Source organism: Mycteria americana, chromosome 1, assembly GCF_035582795.1.
Source record: "Mycteria americana isolate JAX WOST 10 ecotype Jacksonville Zoo and Gardens chromosome 1, USCA_MyAme_1.0, whole genome shotgun sequence".
Lineage (NCBI taxonomy): Eukaryota > Metazoa > Chordata > Aves > Ciconiiformes > Ciconiidae > Mycteria > Mycteria americana.
The window spans coordinates 51,729,714-51,747,680 of NC_134365.1; the positions used below are offsets into that span (position 1 = coordinate 51,729,714).

Below are 17,967 nucleotides of genomic sequence, written 5' to 3' on the forward strand. Positions count from 1 at the left end.
GTAAGCATGGAAACAAAGGGTTAATAGCAACAAAGATTAGCAAACAGCAAGATATTGCAGCTATCACAAATCCCAGAGACTGAATATAATTGACAGTACTACATTATGTAATAAAAGTGTGAAAGATCCACAAACTCTTTGTAATCATATACACTGTTTTAGGTCTGTAAGTCAATCCATATAAAACACTAACAAAGTAATAGGTTATTGCAATTGTTTTCTATAATAGAAAGTTACAATTTATTTTAAAAAATACAGCCAAAATAGAATTTACCAATTTAGCCAGGTTTCAAAACATTTACAGTGATTTTTTTTTTTTAATACAACAGCAAGACAACTACAGTGACATTGTAATGCTTACACTGAAACTGATGTACTAGCAAACTGCAAAGGCTGAACAAAATGAACAGACCAGTTTAAAAATGAACAGACTGACTTTCACTGATACTGAAGATCACACAAAGAGAATAAATGTATGGACAGGTAAGTTTGTAACTGCAGAAGGTATTGCAATGAATGTACTTTTGTAAAAAAGTTTAAAATATAACAATTATTTGCACTAGGAACTTTACCAGTATGAAACAAGCAACCTAAACCCACATATATATGTACAACATAGAATTCCATGAAAAATGTTTGAACTAGTAAGCTTATTATGTGTTATGTTGCTCCCATCTTCAAATGACAGGGTTCTAAAATGCATAAAATTGTTTTTCCTTTCATGTTATTTATATTAAAATGATTTTTTTTGCTCTTAATATTGAAAATTTTAATGCTGTTGAAACTGAACTTGTCCTTTCATTGGCAAAGAGACTTCTTATTTTTTGGCTACTAAATGCCACAGTTTGGTTAAATCCTGATTGGGTATGAAAACTGTCAGGCTGCTGGAGATCAAAAAGCTGAAAAATAAATTAAAGGTGAAAGGAAGAGATCACAAAAAATAATGAACTATTTTAACATCCATGGTGGAGTGAGCGTCAATATTCACATTTTTGTTAGCTGATTAATAATCTTACTGAACAGCATGAAAGAAACCAGTAATATTAGCCAGCCTTTCACTCAGTAGCAAAGAACATTTATTCACAAGACTATAAATGACAATAAATCACACAGGTGGTAATGTGAGATCATGTCATCATAAAAAACAGCTGTTAGAAACACTAAGGGCCTGAGCTGAAGGTAACTTAATACACTCCATTTAACTGAGCAGCAGTTATCTTAAAAAAACAGAAGAAAACCAGAACTTCACTGTTTAGCCTTCCCATGAGCTGTTGCATTATTCTCAAATGACTGCAATGGTTAACATCCAGAAATAAGGAAAAAACATGTTAATCCCTGTATTAATTTACCTGTTTTAAAGCTCCCATTCCTGAGAAAACCCAGTTATGCCTCATTCCTTATCAAAAGCATGAATTTATAGTTTAAGAATGATTAATGAAATATTTTTTAAATGATTAATAAAAAATCTTGATGAGCAAAGTGAGTAACACTGAAGCAACAACCTGCAATACGGGATCCAGCTTCTAGATCATTATGAAGACAAGAGAGATTACTTGCCAGGCAGCACAGATCAGCTGCACCCTACCTTTAAATCAATACTGAACTTATGATGAAAATTTATTATTATGAAAAAATATAAGAAAACCTTGGGGAAAAAAGGTTACTTACCAGTAGCCAGAGCTCTTTGCAATGCGTTGTGCGTATGCACATTTGCTCTATAGAGGTCCAAACATCAGAGGTATCCAAGATCATACAATGGGTTTTTTTTGGCCCTCACAATACTGTCTGTGTATACTCATCTCTCTCCCTTTTCCTTGACTTGAGAGCAAGCATAGAGTTAATATTCTGTCAGCCACACGTAGCAAAGGAAAAGGGTATATGGTTATCACATATATGGACAACACACAAGTAGCCAGAATCTCTTTGAGATAAGCAACTTTTTGTGTGCATATCCATATAGATGGCCACACCACAGTGTCCCAGTATTCTCAGAAAAAGGTGGCTGGTAGAGACTTCTTGGTTCTTTGGTTGAAGATTTCTTGAACTAGTTGTCCAGTTTGCAAAGCTATGAAACAAAGATATTATTGAGCAAAGCCTCAAATGTAGTCTGTTACAGTGTATCCTGATTACTGAGAGATTGAGAACTGTTACAGTGTATCCTGATTACTGATGGTGACTCAACCATACTGTTCAAGAGAGGTAATACAGTCCATTACCTAGTTTGGAGCTGGTTATCCTGTTTGATTTCTCAGCTGGTGAAGAGAACTAGATTAAAGATAATCTGAAAGTCTCTGTCCCATGCAAATAGGAAGACAATATTCTCTTGCTACCCAACATGTGAAGGGAAATCTCAGACCTGAAAATACAGGATTTAAAAGAAAAACATGGATGGGTGAATTTCCCGATTTAGTGACCTGGCAGAAATCCCAGATGAATTCCAAGGGATTTGCCAGGAAAAGAACAGTAAAAGGTATGGGAAGGGAAAAAGCCAGACATTGGGATTTGGATATTCTGCTGCCCAGCAGAGGTGATGGGCATCAACAAGAACAGCAAGGACATGTTTCAAACACCTGAATTTAAACAACCTGATGTGAAACACGACCAAGGTTCTTGTGCATCCCAAGAAAGTAGCCTTGACCCAGCAGTCAGTGGTAATGGCAGTCCACACGTTACTGAAGTAGGCTATCTTGTATTCAAACAGACTAGGGCATAAAGAGGAAGCAAGAACAGAAATCCAGAGCAAATAAGGTTCTGAGGCCATCTCCGCCAAAACAGTGCTCTGACAAAAAAGAAAGAAAAAAAGAAAAAGAAAAAAGGAAAAAAAGAAGCATACTGGCTATGGAAAGGTAGCTAAATACCCATCAAGGACTACAAGAACCTTGCTATGGCATGCAGAGATGCGGTCAGGAAAGCTAAGGCTCAGCTAGAACTGAAGTTGGCTAAAGATGTCAAGAACAACAAAAAAGGGTTCTTCAGATACGTGAGCAGTAAGCAGAAGCACAAGGAAGACATAGACCCATTGCCTAACAGGGCAGGGAAACTACTCACTAATAATGCTGGTAAGGCAGAGGTTCTCAGTATCTTCTTTGCCTCTGTCTTTACCAGCATAGCTGGACCGGAGAGCACAGGATCAAGGAGCTACAATGCATGTGTTGACCCACCAGTAGTGGAGGAAGGGCTGGTCTGCAGCCTCTTGCAAAGGGCTCAACCCACATAAATCCATGGGCCCAGAGGAAATCCACCCTAGGGTATTAAGAGAAGCAGCTGACATTGCTGCAAGGCCACTGTCTATAACCTTTGAAAAGTCTTGGAGATGTCGATATAAGAAGGAAATTTTTTACGCTGAGAACAATCAATCACTGCAACAACCTCCCCAGGGATGTGGTGGAGTCTCCATCACTGGAGGTTTTCAAGATGCAACTGGACAGGGTGCTAGATAATCTCATCTAGGCTCCCTTTCATACAGAAGGTTGGACTGGATGATCTTTCCAGGTCCCTTCAAACCTGGGCTGTTCTATGATAAAGATGGATGAGCTGAGGGATTCAATTGCTAAAGATTTACATCTGTAGAAACACTGGTATTTTCTCAGATGTTTCTGAAGCTGGACAGTACCGTGCAAGAGGCTGCATCAGCTGAATCTTTTGGCCAGCTGTAAACAAAGAACTGCATATCACACCTGAGGCTCAAGCTACGGAGTAAAAGATTGCTGCAAGGATGTGAGAGAGATTTGCACAATGTACTGCATTTAGAAGGAAAACAAGCTTTTCTTTCCATCCTACTATTATCTGAGTTATGTGAATCTGGAGAATATTGGAGTAAAACTCTTCCAAGAGTATTACAATGCCTGGGAAACCACCTCCAAAATATTCAAGAGTAACGTGCTGTAAGCTTCCTTAAAAGGTTTAACACAAGAGGACTGTAAATCTCCCATGTCTGTTAGGGCCAGACGTGGGTTAGGGATAGCACAGAGCTAGAAAGCAGGGTCAGAATTTCTAAGGAGAGCTGAATTGAAGAATGATATACCTCCCATCTGCAACTTGGTCATACAGATAGCAAGATGGGCCTCTAACCCCTGGGGAGGGAACAAGCACAGCACACTGGCAGCAACTGTCTTTCATATTTCCATAAAACCTGCTGATGAGATGCATACCTCCTGAGATGCAGAGAAGTAGTCCTCATACTGCTCTCCAGAGAACGCAGATGAACAGCTTGAATCCTGCACCCTTCGAAAGGTGGAATGTGGGAAGAGCTCAGCTGCCATGGCCAGCTTCAACACTGAAGGCTGTCCTCCAGCAAGTCAGTAAGTGCCAAGGCAGAGCAGGGGGGATGGTTCCATCCCATCAGGGTTCCTCAGCACTGAGTGCTTTGGTCGGTGGTATTGGATATGACCGATCCTGTAGGACAGCCTCAGATTACAGAGCTTGGGTGGAGGAAGATCCAAACAGCTCAGTTCATGGAATTGAAAAGAACACAGAAATTCAGTGTCAGAGGCAGTTCTCTGATTCTTTTTGGCTGGTTGAGATCCTCAGGTGCTGAGAAAAACTGCAGAACTGACCCAAGCCTCACCTCGTAGTCTCTTAGTGTTATGGTGGCCTTGGAGCTGCTAGTGCAGAGTGGGCAAAGGCCCCCATTTAAGCTGATCTTTTGGCTAAGCAATTTCTGGTGCAAGCATGTGTTTCTTGATTGGGTGAGGCTCTTCCTCATCCAATGTTGCCAGAGAAAGAGAAGGTTCATGAAAAATAGAACTCAGCCGTGATCCAAGATTTCGATAATCCTAAAATGCTAGAGGTAGACCACCACTTTTACTAGGATACTTCTCTCATTTTAGGCAACAGGTATTAAATGTGCTAGGGGTGTGTAACTTCCTGTTGCAAAAGGAAGCAAGAAGCAACCATATGTCAGTATTACTTGTCAGTGAGGCACATGCCTCAAGACAGAAAAACATTTAAACCCATCCTTAGATGGAGCTATGGAGTATGATTCAGGCAACTTATATGAAGTATCTAGACCCATTTCTAATAAGGAAAGGAAAAGCAGCAGAGACCATGCTCCCATAGGGAGGGGCACTGGATTTGACAAACTCAAATTTAAAAAATAATCATACAAGACCGGTTGGAAAAGAGAACTACATAGCCAAAGGCTAACAATAATAAAAAAATAAAGACATGAACACAAGTTAAGAGGCATCTAGAATGCCTCCATCATTGTGCACTGAGTATGAAAGAGGGACGGGTAGTGTGAAAAAACTTTAATTTCTGAGACCAGAAAAAACAGGAGGATGCCATCTTTGAATATCTGCAGTATACACTTCTCTGTTAGTTTTTCATAGTATAAAACAACTGATGTCTACTAAGACGTAACACTACAACACAGCATTCCTTTGCATCCACAGAACAGTCAGTACTGACCCTTTGCTGCTTCACTTTTGATCAACTGCATCAATGTATCGTCAGAATATTTTAAAATGTGAACTTCCTCTACTTTCCCTGCACTTGTAATGGTGTCCAGTGTTTCATTCAACAAGAAACAAATCTCTCTTCAAAACAACAGGAAAAAGTAAGTTTGGTTATAACGGTCTTGTTTCCATGGAAACAATGGCCTTTTCAGGATGTTTGATCATGTATTTTCCATTTGATCAGTGAGAAAGAACTAGTAGCAAAACACTGAAAACACAACTCAGAGAGGAAAGTTAATTTATTTGTCTAAAACATCAAACTAAGTTGAGATACCTTAGTTCAGTCAAAGCTTCTTCAGTTTCTTCACAAGCCTGGACTTCATAAACAAATATTCCAAGTTCATCTATCTACAAAAATAGGATGGACAATTCTTGACTTTCTTCAGATATCAAGTTAATTTACAAGTCCTTGAAGATCAGATGAAAAATAGGAAGCGATCCTATATTCCTTAATACACTCCACCACGTTTCCCAAGTGTACTGGAAAGGAGGAATATTAGCCTTCTTTGGAAAGGTGCATGGGAAGGCTTATTGCCATCTCTTGGAGACAGGGTATGCATTTACATCACCATGACTGCCATGGTACAGAATCCTTGACTGCTACTTTTATACGGCATGACCAATTATCTGAGAGTTGTAGTCCGCTGTCTCCATTCGCAGAATATATGGGATGATGCTATCAATCTGAACATTTCCAATTAGTCCTGCAAAGAATAGCTCTTCAGTGATGGCAGCACTCATCAGCCTAAGAGCAGGCAATCGGAGAAGAAGTCTAGACAGTCTGGAAAATAAGTTTGGTAAAAAGCATTACTTGTGGTCACACATTTTGGTGTTATTCACAATGATGTTATCAGTAAGAGAAGAGAAAAAATTAACAAGGGACAATACTGGTCAAAATTTGCTATATCTAGTTCATGAAAGGCTTAAATATTTAAGTCAGTAGAGTATTAAATTTATGTTCAGTCATGTCTTCAACCGTACAAAAAATGCAAATATGCCTGTCAATTACATGGACTGTATAATGTTTGGACTTAGACTAAATGAGGAAATATTCCAAGTAGGTGCAATTCAAAATAAAAAAAATACAAATATTTATTTTATTTCTAATATTTCATTTTGGAAATTAGTAATGAATGAGTAGATAAATGATACTCATAATATATATGAGTACATGCATATTTGAAGTGCTCTAAAGGCAATTTCTTTAAGGAGGTAAGAAGAAAACGTACATATTTATTACAAAAAATACTGTACAAATCAGTATCACCGATGCTCTGAAAAGAGAATCAATCAAATGAGCATATAAGTTTACAGACCTGTAAGTATCATCTGGATATGCTTTTGTTACATAGTCTTGGAACTCCATGTAAGCCTTTTCTTGGAATTTCTCAATCTGTACCACATTTTCTAGACCTGGGTGATCTGAAAAAAACACTCTACATTGTAATACCTGTTCTATATAAGATGCACTAAAATCCATACAGATTATCTAATTGTAAGCATACTGAAATCATAGAATCATTAAGGTTGGAAAAGACCTCTAAGATCATCTAGTCCAAGCGTCAACCCAACATCTCCATGCCTACTAAACCATGTCCTGAAGTGCCACGTCTACACGTTTTTTGAACTCCTCGAGGGATGGTGACTCCACCACCTCTCTGGGTAGCTTGTTCCAATGCTTGACAATCCTTTCAGTAAAGAAATTTTTCCTAATATCCAATCTAAACCTCTCCTGGCGCAACCTGAGGCCATTTCCTCTCGTCCTATCGCTAGTTACTTGGGAGAAGAGACTGACACCCACCTCACTACAATCTCCTTTCAGGTAGTTGTAAGAGAGCGATAAGGTCTTCCCTCCCTCCGCTTCTCCAGACTAAACAATCCCAGTTCCCTCAGCTGCTCCTCATAAGACTTGTTCTCCAGACCCTTCACCAGCTTCATTACCCTTCTCTGGAAGTTCATTATTTGGTAGCTGTAGCAACTTCATAGTTTTAGTGGAGGACACTGCTTTACCTCCTTATATTTATTTTCCTCTATGTTTATGTTTTACTTAGTTTTTTATAAATACAACCAGACATTTTGAAGAGTTCAAATAAATGCAGTGCTTGCAATGTTTATATCAATTTTGATGATACAGCTCTGTTCACTGTGTAGCAGTAGAACAGCATTGTTTCAATACACTGACATTTACTGGAATATTGTATGCACAAATAGCATTTGGGTGGGAAGTGAAGGACAAAATTAAGATCAGTGGAAAAAGCAGAATAAAAGGCTATGAATCATTTGTTTCCTAAAAACTGTAGAAGATAGGTAGCAGATCATTCTTTTTCAACTGTTTGGTGCAAAATTTTCAAACGTGCCAAACAATTTTTAGCAGAGATTTGAACACTTGAAATCTAAATCTTGCTGAAATGAAAGGATATTAACCTAACTGCCAAGTCACATTTAGAAATTATTATCTGGTAATTCTGAACACTTTACACGGTCTGTAATTTTTATTATCCATCTACCTTAATGTAAATACTTTACTGTCATAGTAGCATAACAAATCATGTAGATTTTATTTATCAGAAATGAAATCATAAATGAGCTGCCAAATTATGTCAGATGAAAGATTATTTCTAACAGTCACTCCTCCTCTCCAAATACATGGCCTTCTGTAAAAAAAACCCAGGAGTTTTTGGTCTAGCTCTGCAGATAGAGAAGCTTTCGGAGCAATTTAGCAGTTTTGTGTGATACATTGGACTCCTCTGAACACATCATTTCACAGAGGAATATTTTGTCCTATATAGTAATTCAGTCACTCTGAAAGCATGATTTCAGATTTATGCAGAGGACACGAGGTTAACAAGTTTGTAAAGAAGCAACACATTTTGAAGAGTTGTCGTTGACATGCAATACGCATCACTTCATGACGCTGCTTTTAGAGCGAGGTCAGAAACACAGCTAGAAGTCAACATCTGAAATCAGTAGTTTGAAGACCACTGCTAATACACTTGTAGCCATTTATAACGACGCAGTCTTCTAGGCACTCCCTTTACACTCATCTCTTTGCCCATGGCTGTCTTGTGACAGTCAAACAGCTGGCTTGGCACAGAAGATTTTCAGTAATCTTCAAGTCTCCAGCTATGGAAGACGGCATATCAGCAGGGCCTACTAAAGTTCTTAGCATAAGACTCTGCTGCATGTGCAGACCAGCCCCATCCTGTAGCAGAGCAGTAAAATCCCTGAAATTGCAATTTCTGGCCTGTGAATCATTGCCAGAACATCCCTCCTGTTCAAGGTACTGAACATGACTTTCAGGTATATGAAGATTTTTTTATATGGCTCATAGGATCAAGAATATTGACAATACATCACCATTAAAGCAGCTACACATCATTAGGAATGTGATCCTGAAAGCATGTGAGCTAAAGAAAATTCATCTCAATCATGTGACTGGGTATAGTCTTTTCCCAAGATATTTCTCCTTCTACCTTTTGTGTTGTCAAATCTAATTGGAAGGAGAAAAATTAACTTCAGACTAAACAAATAAGTAAATATTGCTTTGAAGTGTAAGGTTCCTAGAGAAATATTTTCTGCTAACGGGACTGATTTCTTCAGACAGGCCAACAGATTCTGTCATAAATCCTAGTAGACATTGTGCTAGAAAAATGGGCTTGAGGCATTCTTCCATCATTTTGTTTCTTTCCTGGAGCAACCCGTACCAGTCCTGAGTATGGGAATGCCATGAAAGGACTGTTTTGGGGTAAGGAACAGCTGAAGGAGAATTACGTCTCCTGCAAGCATTATCTACTAAAATTAAACAAGCAATTAAACACCCTCCGACCCTCCACTTGAAGAAAGTCTTTGCCTCTTCTGAAATAACGGTGAAAAGTCCAGGCCACTCTTCAGTCCTCAGCGGAAAAGGAAAATTGCAAACATTTTCAAGTGCTCTTAATATTGCAGTTAAACTCATGGTGGGTACTGTTTATCAGAAAACTGAAATCGTTCCTGTGCTTCAGTGGACTGTAGAAGCAAACACATAAAACCACGCAAGATTGTCCTAGTCATGAGGACTGACAGCAGGACTATGTTCTACAGTGAAAACACTCAGGATCTGATTTTCCTTAGTGATCCACAATGGAAGAATATCACTGGAATATCCTCTGGGAATTTATCATCTTTCCTGGAGGGTTCTGACACTACTTGTACTACCTCTTATTTGCAAGAACGTCTTTCATCTCAGAAGTCTTCCATTAATGCAATATTAAAAAAAAAAAAAGAAAAAAGGATTGGAAAATATGCAGAGTTTTGTTGTGCACTTAGATGAGTACCATGAATTCCTGCTGCTGCTGCCACTTTTACTGGGAGATGTGGATACTCCTTGTAGATACTACATATAGAAAAGATCATGTAAATATGAGGGAAACTGCAAAGCAAGAACCTCACAATTCTTTTTATATGTATCTATATCTAGATCTATGTATCTTTATATAAAAAAATTGCTTAAAATTTACATTGTGGAAGTGTTCAAGGTCCAAAAGATTTTCTCACCTCAACTAATTTTTCTGTGAAAGGGTGAACTGCAACTGAATAGAAGAAGAAAGTTGTTCTCAGAGCTAATAAATCTACAGAACTGACAAGAACCAAATACCCAGTTCTCCTCCATATCCTACACTACTGACAGGGGGCAGGTTGCGAAGATTCAGACAACTTTTTAAAATTTGCTCTTGTCTTTTCTATGGGACATCAGCATCTAAAAAAGGCAGAGCAATGAGGATTTAGGAAGCTGTTGATGTCTTGAAAACTTTCTAATGCAAAATGGAGTGACTGAAGATTTACTTTCTAAATGTGACAGTGAAAAATTCCTGAAGATACAGAAAGTACTTGAGGTTTATAAATTTTTCTTTTATGAAAAGGTTTGGTTTTGGTTTTATATTAAATCCCTAAATTCTGAATGATGAATCTAAGACCTGCAGTATATTGATATAATATCTGAATGCATTTAGTGAAAAGTTAATTCTACAATTTTCAAATAAAGAAAATTAATTTTGTAATTTTCTACAGTCCAGGCGTATGTGTTCCATAGTCTAACTACTCAGTCACTATCATAACCAGAGGACTCTTCTTCCTCCACATTGTAGACTAATGTCCCAGAAGGAAAAAATAATCATTATTTTATTTTATCTTCGCTGTCTTATGTATGTCCGTTAAGGTTACTTGGAGTACATTAAGCAAATACTGTTCAGAAGACAGAAATAATAATATAAGGGATTTTTTGTGATGTTCATTCACCAGAAATACTATATGTAATATTTATTTTCAAAATAACTATGTGAAGTGAGGTGATACGTTTCTGTAATTTTGCATGTGAGAATCAATGCCCAGAATCGATGCCCAACTTCAATCCATCTCAGCTGGATGTGCAAGAGCAACACTTCTGAAAATTAAACTGCAGGTCCTCAGAAAAAGTACTCCAGAAAGGAGGCACAGAATTAAAAGCAATAAATAAATAAATAAAAATTTAAAAACCAATCAATGGCAGAGGCAAGCGTAAAACATGCACAGACAAAGCAGCATTCAACTATTTCCATTAAAAGATTAGCCTTCCTCTTCCTACAGTCCTCATTACACAACTTCCAAGAATCCTCAACAAGTGAGGCAGTAATTCTACAGGTGATAGTAACTGCATATAATGAAACAGGCAAAAGTTACATGGCAAAAAATAGCACAGATTACAGTTTTACGTTTGGAATAATTACATACCAGGACTGAAGAGGACGATCGCTTTCAAATATGCATATTCATATCCATCTAGGCAAAGCTTAACCATGCTGTTACAGAACTCTTGCAATTTGAAGATATGCTCCATTACTAATTTTCCTCTGTCTGTTGGCAGCTTATCTAAGTCAACACACACATAACATATAAAACCCCCAAGTCAACACACATGCAAAAAATATGGTCACACTGGATTTTAAAAATAACGATTTGTATTAGATCCAAACAGTGGGAAATCTATGCCATCTATAAACTCACATACTAGGTTGGAATAATCTTGACACAAACAATTATGGTCTATAACAATTTTTTTTTCTCCCCCCCTGCCCCCCGCCCCCTTACGTTGTACAATTAGGTCCCTTCCTGCCACTAAAGCTTCCGATAATCAGAGGCGGACTGGAGCTTGAAATGATCAAGGAAGGGAAAGACTACTTCTAAGTAAAGAATACATTGCTACTGCAGATCTATGCTCTACATCTAAGAGTCAGGTCCCATGAGGTCAGTTAGTGTACAGTTTCATGAGTTATTTTAGTCAGTCAAAGACCATGCCACTGCTGAAAAAGGAGGTGCACTATACACCTTTCCTGATTTGCATCTAGGGGCATGTGGTTGTTGCAGAGCTGTTCCCCTTGGGTCAGCAATACCTAAGCGGCCTGAAAATCCTGTTCCCTCCACGATCCATCAAACTAGGGTCCCTGGGCCACACAAACTTGTTATCTCTTGGAGATGCTGCAGCTGGCATACTACACAACCGGAAGACATTGGATATAAATTTCTGATTTATGCATTCAAACTGAATTCCCAAATTAAATGGCAAAAATATGTATTTGTAGTAATGATAAAACCATGATTAATTACTGCAATACCCTTTTTGGTGAACACGCTTAAAAATTATGTAGAGCAAAGTAAGTTCCCAAATTCCATTTCTGTCGCTCCAAGAGACATTCACAGATTTACTTGTCAGTATCTTTAGCTGATCCATTACATTTAGTGGTTTAATAAATTTGTTTTAATTTTGTTAATTGTTTTAATTTTGTTATTTATAGGAGGATCTCGTGGATATTTTTAAAATGTGAAAACCTCTCAGAAATAACTCTTTAATTCCCTTATCATAAAAGGAGAGGAAAAATCTAGTCTTGTGGGCTGTTTTTCTACAGCTTACCAATCTGTTTTTGCACAGCATTAACGACAGTGATTTTCATGCACATAACAGCAAATAACCCTAAAATCTAGTTAAACCTGAAAATGCTAACATTTTTGTATATGCATCTACCTTATTAAAAATGTGTTCAGACTATGAACAGATGAAGACTATACTATTTTTGATTGGTTAGCTTTTAGTGCTGACAACCTTGTGAGCATTCACAAGCACACAAAGATTAGCTGAAAGACTCCCCTACCCCTCACAAGAACATTTCCTTCACTGTATAGTAAATGAAAGAGCAGGCCAACTGCCATCTTTTTCATTTGAATGAAAAATATGCAAAAGATGCAGGACAGGATTAATAAGGAACAAAGTATACTTAGTGAAGATCTATTGAAGACTTGCATGTAGTCTAAAACTAGTATACAGAAGTCAACAAACCAAGTTATGTAAAGGAAGTATATCACCAAGTTGGCATTTGGCTGCTTTGTTTCACAGGTAGGAACAGCAAGGACAGGTGGGTCATTCTTTACTTTATACCCTTGATACAGAGGAATCATATTCACAGTACGCTTGTGTTCTTAATGTTGATGCTGCCCGAAATATTCCTAATTTAAGCTGATGTATATTAACAGAACAGCAGAACACTATTAGACATTACATAGACACGCAGTAAAAACAACCCCAGTAAATGCTAACCTATATTAGACAGATGGGTAATCTTATTTTATTTTTTTTTAATTTGGGGGTAAGAATTAGCATAGCTGACTTTTGCAAAATTGCTAAAAAATTCCATCTTGTGAACTGTATTTTCTAGTATTATTTTGTTTCAGTACTAACTACAAAACTCTATAAACAGTAAATTTTCATTAACAACTGAAGAATAAGTAAAAAGCTTCTGTGCAGTTCAAAACTTAAAAACCATGAAGTAATTCCCCAAGTCTGGCAATGTGCACAGTATACACCTTACCTTGCTGTAAACTGCCATGAAGGTGATTAACAAATGCAGTTAATATAGTTGCCACATTCATAACTTGTGAACATTGTGCAAGACCAAGCGTAAAAAGTTCGTTCCAGCAGGCTTTTACTAATGATATGCTGTTATCCTGTCTATTAAAAAATACAATAATTTCACTTAATAAAACCAGCCATTTGCATTCACATAGTTTTTTTAATTTGAAGAACACTTCATAAAGCATTCATCTAATTCAGTGTTGCAACCAGTACCAAAGTGAAGCCCTGCATCAAAAATATTTTTATTTGCATGCTAGAATTAAAGTACCTGTTTTAGAGTGCCTTTTGAAAAGAAGTAATTTTTGTTTTAATGATCCAAAAGGAGATAGATATCTATCACAAAAGCAAGATGAAGTTACAGTAAATGACAACTGTCTGGGCATATTCCATCATGCTAGTTTTCTTAGGATTTACACTAATTTTTGGATAACATTTACATACATGGACAAAAAAAGTTTGCATTGTTCCTGTATTGTGGATGCAGAATAGACTCAAAGGTCGTCTTTTTTTTTTTTTTACTTGAAATCTGGCACATTGGTATAATTTCTTAATTAAAAATACACGTGAAATGGAACATGTGAGATCAAGTTCCTGAGCTTCCTGACTGCTATTTTTTGTACCCCCTTCATGTCTGGAATAAGGTTTGAAATAGAGACTTCAAAGTATAAATAGAAGTCATGAGAATTTCTTTGCTGTAAGAATTAGTCCTTATGTTAAGTTTCCTGTGTAGTCATTATTTTTTTTCAAATGCTGAAGCTTAAAATTAGGTATATCAATCCATATTCAGGCACTTCCATATTAGTAACCTAACTTTCAGTATTGCCAAGCATCTCTAACTCATAGAGCTTAACAAGAGCTCAGTAACTTAAAAAGGAAATCCTACCAGTGAGAAGTCAAATTCAGGTACCATGTTTCACAGTTTTAGCCAGTAAATATAAATAATGGAAATTTAAAAGAAGCACAAGGCCTATCAAAGAAGAAAAGCATATTAAAGCTAGGATTTGAACTAAAAAAATGCAATGGAATGGATTTTTGCAAGAACATTGATGTAATCCTCAAGAACATTTCTGATGATTTACTGCAATACTAACGTGCCAAACGACAGATTAGTGTAGACTTGTCCTGTACTGGATTACAGAGAGCTTACCTAGAGCAGTATTTTTTACTATGATCCAGTTCTTGTTATGGTAGACATGATGCTGTACATGCAGCTTCTACACATATTTGTCACATCCCTATTCATGTCCTGTCAAAAGGACTGTGCTGAGGAACAGTGAAAATGGGGGGTACTGGCTACTCAGCCGGTATGTGTGCAGATAAATGTATCATCTAGAGCAACTTTATGGCTAATCAAACTTAGGCCAGAACCAGCTGATCAAACGTAAGCAGCCTCAAAAAAATAAGAGGCTGTAACCAGCTTGATGAACGTTTCAGCAGTAATCTCTCTAGCCTACAAAGATGCTTGTGCAGGAAGATGAACTAAGCAATAAATTGGTATCATTAACTAAATCAGTATGCCAAAGCCAACTATCTTGCTGAGACTAAGGAAAACATTGCCTGAGGAGGGAACCACCTGGATACAATTATCTATCTTCCTTACAAAACCATTACTATGATTTTGTTTTGGCTCATCAACTCCTCTCAATTACTAGTACCATGAATTTCTCTTCTTTTTAAAAGTGAAATGAGTCACTCTTCTAAAAGTCAAAATTATAGTACATAATGTACTCAAACTAAAAAGCTGCATTAATTTCAAATAAATATCCACTTGAAAAAAGTTTTTTAATCTCTTCAAAAGGAAGACTGTGTATTTATGTTAAATGGTGTTTAAATATACTGTTGCCCATGATCTTGACTGGGACTGTAAATGCTAACACAGGTGAATATTAAAACTATTAAGACAGCCTACTCCTCCGTTTTTTTTATTAAAACAGAAAAATATATTGGGAAGTAACATATTCAAGAAAATATGCAGATTTTCTATAAGCATTTCTTGTTAAATCTTTTCGGAGAGACAGGTCTTCCGTACAACATTTTATTTTTAAAAAGCAATTCCCATTTGTTGCTATAACATTAATTTGCAGTGTCTCTCTGTTACAAAAACCTTTTAAAAATGTATAATGATATAACGTTCTATGTTAATTTGCTACGTATTTTGAAATTCTGCAGGACAACAATTTCTGCTAAATTAAAACACCATATTTACCTGATTTTTTACCCTTGCTATTGTTTAACTTTATAGAATTTTACTTTTTTCTTCTCCAAAACACAGGCTTCAATTACACACAGTATAATATCTTTCCTTAAACAATGTAGAATCATTTGGCTTAAACATCTGAGTAAACTCAAATGGTAATCACAGATCATCCTGCTTTTGACAGCCTTCCTGGAAAAGGGGACAATCCCTCTCTTTAAAAAAGGAATTATCTTTGCTGCCGCAGTCATACGCTATTTTGATATTGAATTAAAGAAAAACACTGTAGATGAGAACAGACAAACATGACATACTCTATTTGCGTCAGAGCTGATACAGTATCTTTATTTGTTTGATGTGTCTTCATAAAATTACTTCTGAAAATAACATAAATCACTTTTCCCCATGCTGTTTTGAGATGTTTTCTCATGATGACTGGCAATGTACTACTACATTTAGCTTAAGAATTTTAAGCGACACACTGAATTCTACTGGAAAAGCAGGATGTTATGCAAGCTGTAAAAAGAATAATAAGAATTACTTTCTGGTTACAGCAACCATTTGTTTTTGGAAAATCCCCTAAAATTAAACTACTTCATCCTGAATGCTTGCTGAATCTAGCTAACCATTTTCTTCATATAGGTTATTAAAGGCAAAATTATTACTACTAATTCACCTATAAAGATAACAATATTTGGGGATCTAGAGAGGAGCTTCTTTTTGGTGACTGCCCGATAAGCATCTTAGTTTGGGATGTAGTTATTAAAAAATGATAGGGAGCCCTATTTACTAAAAATTTATTAAAGTAGCAGCAGTGTTCAGGCATTTGATTGTTATAAATCTACTCCTTTTTCCTTCAAAACCCAACCAAAGTACCTGAATTGGACTGAAATGGGGAGTAGTTTTGATTCAGAAAATTTACCTTCATGATGAAGATCTATAAAACAGTTTTAATAAGTAGATTTATATTTTAAAATGTCTCCGAAGAAGACAGTGAAAATAAAAACCTAAAAAGTGCGCATTCACAACATGAGTGAATAGAGTAACTGAACACTTACCCTAAAGCTTGGAAAGATGGAATGGAACGTGCCCAGTGCATGGACAAGAAAAGCAACCTGGAGGCAGACTCGCAGATATAGTGAACGTTAAGATATTCAGGCATTGGAGAAGGCATGGTAAGCTGGCAACCAAAAGAGGAAAAGAAAAAAAAGAAGTGCAAGTCAGCTATTTTACATTCTTCATAAAAAACATGGTAAGGAAAAGATAAGTCTTAGAGTTTCTGCTAAGTGAAAAAGTAAAATTGTTTCTTAAATAAACATGAGAGAATCCTGAAATAAAATTGAATGACTGCCTTTTTCATTATTAGCCACACTGTTATACCCTATAACAACTACAAAGCAACAAAAAAAGCAAAAATTTTGAATCTTTATCTTAGCTAAATATTCATGTCTGGGACACCTGGAAATGGTAAATCCCAAATAAAACTCAACTTTTGAGATACTCTCAAAGAATAAAAATTTTAGAAGAATCATTGTAATTAGAATGAAGTTGCTTACATTTATATATAGATAAGTACATAAAAAATACAAATACAGAGGCATTTACTTTCTAAAGCTTCCCCCAGAGGAGTGGAATAAGTGGCCTGAAAAGTTAGAGGAGTTACCACAACTCCTGGGAAGGGGGTGTGTGCATTCTATTTCACAAAACATCCTTTTTTGCACTTTTAATTAATATTTTACAAATAAATAAATCAAAAATCTTTTGATGTGTAAAATACCTAATATGCAGCTGCTCCCAAGTCCTAAATATATAATCAATACACATCACAAAGGACCAGCTCTACCTTTCTCAACGTACATGAGTAAAATTAGTGGCGTTACCTGCATACATGAAGAAAAGTGGGATTTGACCCAAAACTGCTAAATATAGTGTTGTAGTTTTATCTTCAAAAATTAATACTTCTTAATGTAATGGTTTGGCTAACACAAGTTAAAAAAAGCCCTGACATTTGCATTAGAGAGATGTCTGAGCAATCAAAACATGCTGATGAGAGGGTGTTGTGGTTTTACCCCAGCCAGCAACTAAGCACCACACAGCTGCTCACTCACTCCCCCTCAGCGGAACGGGGGAGAGAATCGAAGGGTAAAAGTGAGAAAACTTGTGGGTTGAGATAAAAACAGTTTAATACTTGAAGTAAAATAGTAATAATAATAATGATGATGATGAAAAGGAAAATAATTAAAAAAATAAAAATAACAAAGAGAGAGAAATAAAACCCAAGAAAGACAAGTGATGCAAATGAAAACAATTGCTCACCACCAACTGATTGATGCCCAGCCAGTCCCCGAGCAGCGGCCCCCCTGCCAACCTCCCCTCTAGTTTTATTCCTGAGCATGATG

The 17,967-nt window shown here is 36.7% G+C and overlaps 1 protein-coding gene across 9 annotated transcripts in view; it reads right to left on the minus strand.

Annotated features, from left to right (window-relative positions):
- Window positions 1–5,677: 5,677 nt before the first annotated feature.
- NR2C1 (nuclear receptor subfamily 2 group C member 1) overlaps window positions 5,678–17,967 on the minus strand; it is a 55,238-nt gene continuing 42,948 nt past the window's right edge. For all 9 annotated transcript variants that reach the window (XM_075497277.1, XM_075497246.1, XM_075497286.1 and 6 more), the window contains 5 exons: window positions 16,627–16,748; window positions 13,331–13,470; window positions 11,202–11,339; window positions 6,773–6,878; window positions 5,678–6,237 (listed from right to left, as the gene is read on the minus strand). In XM_075497277.1, the coding sequence (XP_075353392.1) occupies window positions 6,063–6,237; window positions 6,773–6,878; window positions 11,202–11,339; window positions 13,331–13,470; window positions 16,627–16,748 (681 nt within the window). In that variant the 3' untranslated portion in view covers window positions 5,678–6,062. The remainder of the gene's footprint in view (window positions 6,238–6,772; window positions 6,879–11,201; window positions 11,340–13,330; window positions 13,471–16,626; window positions 16,749–17,967) is intronic.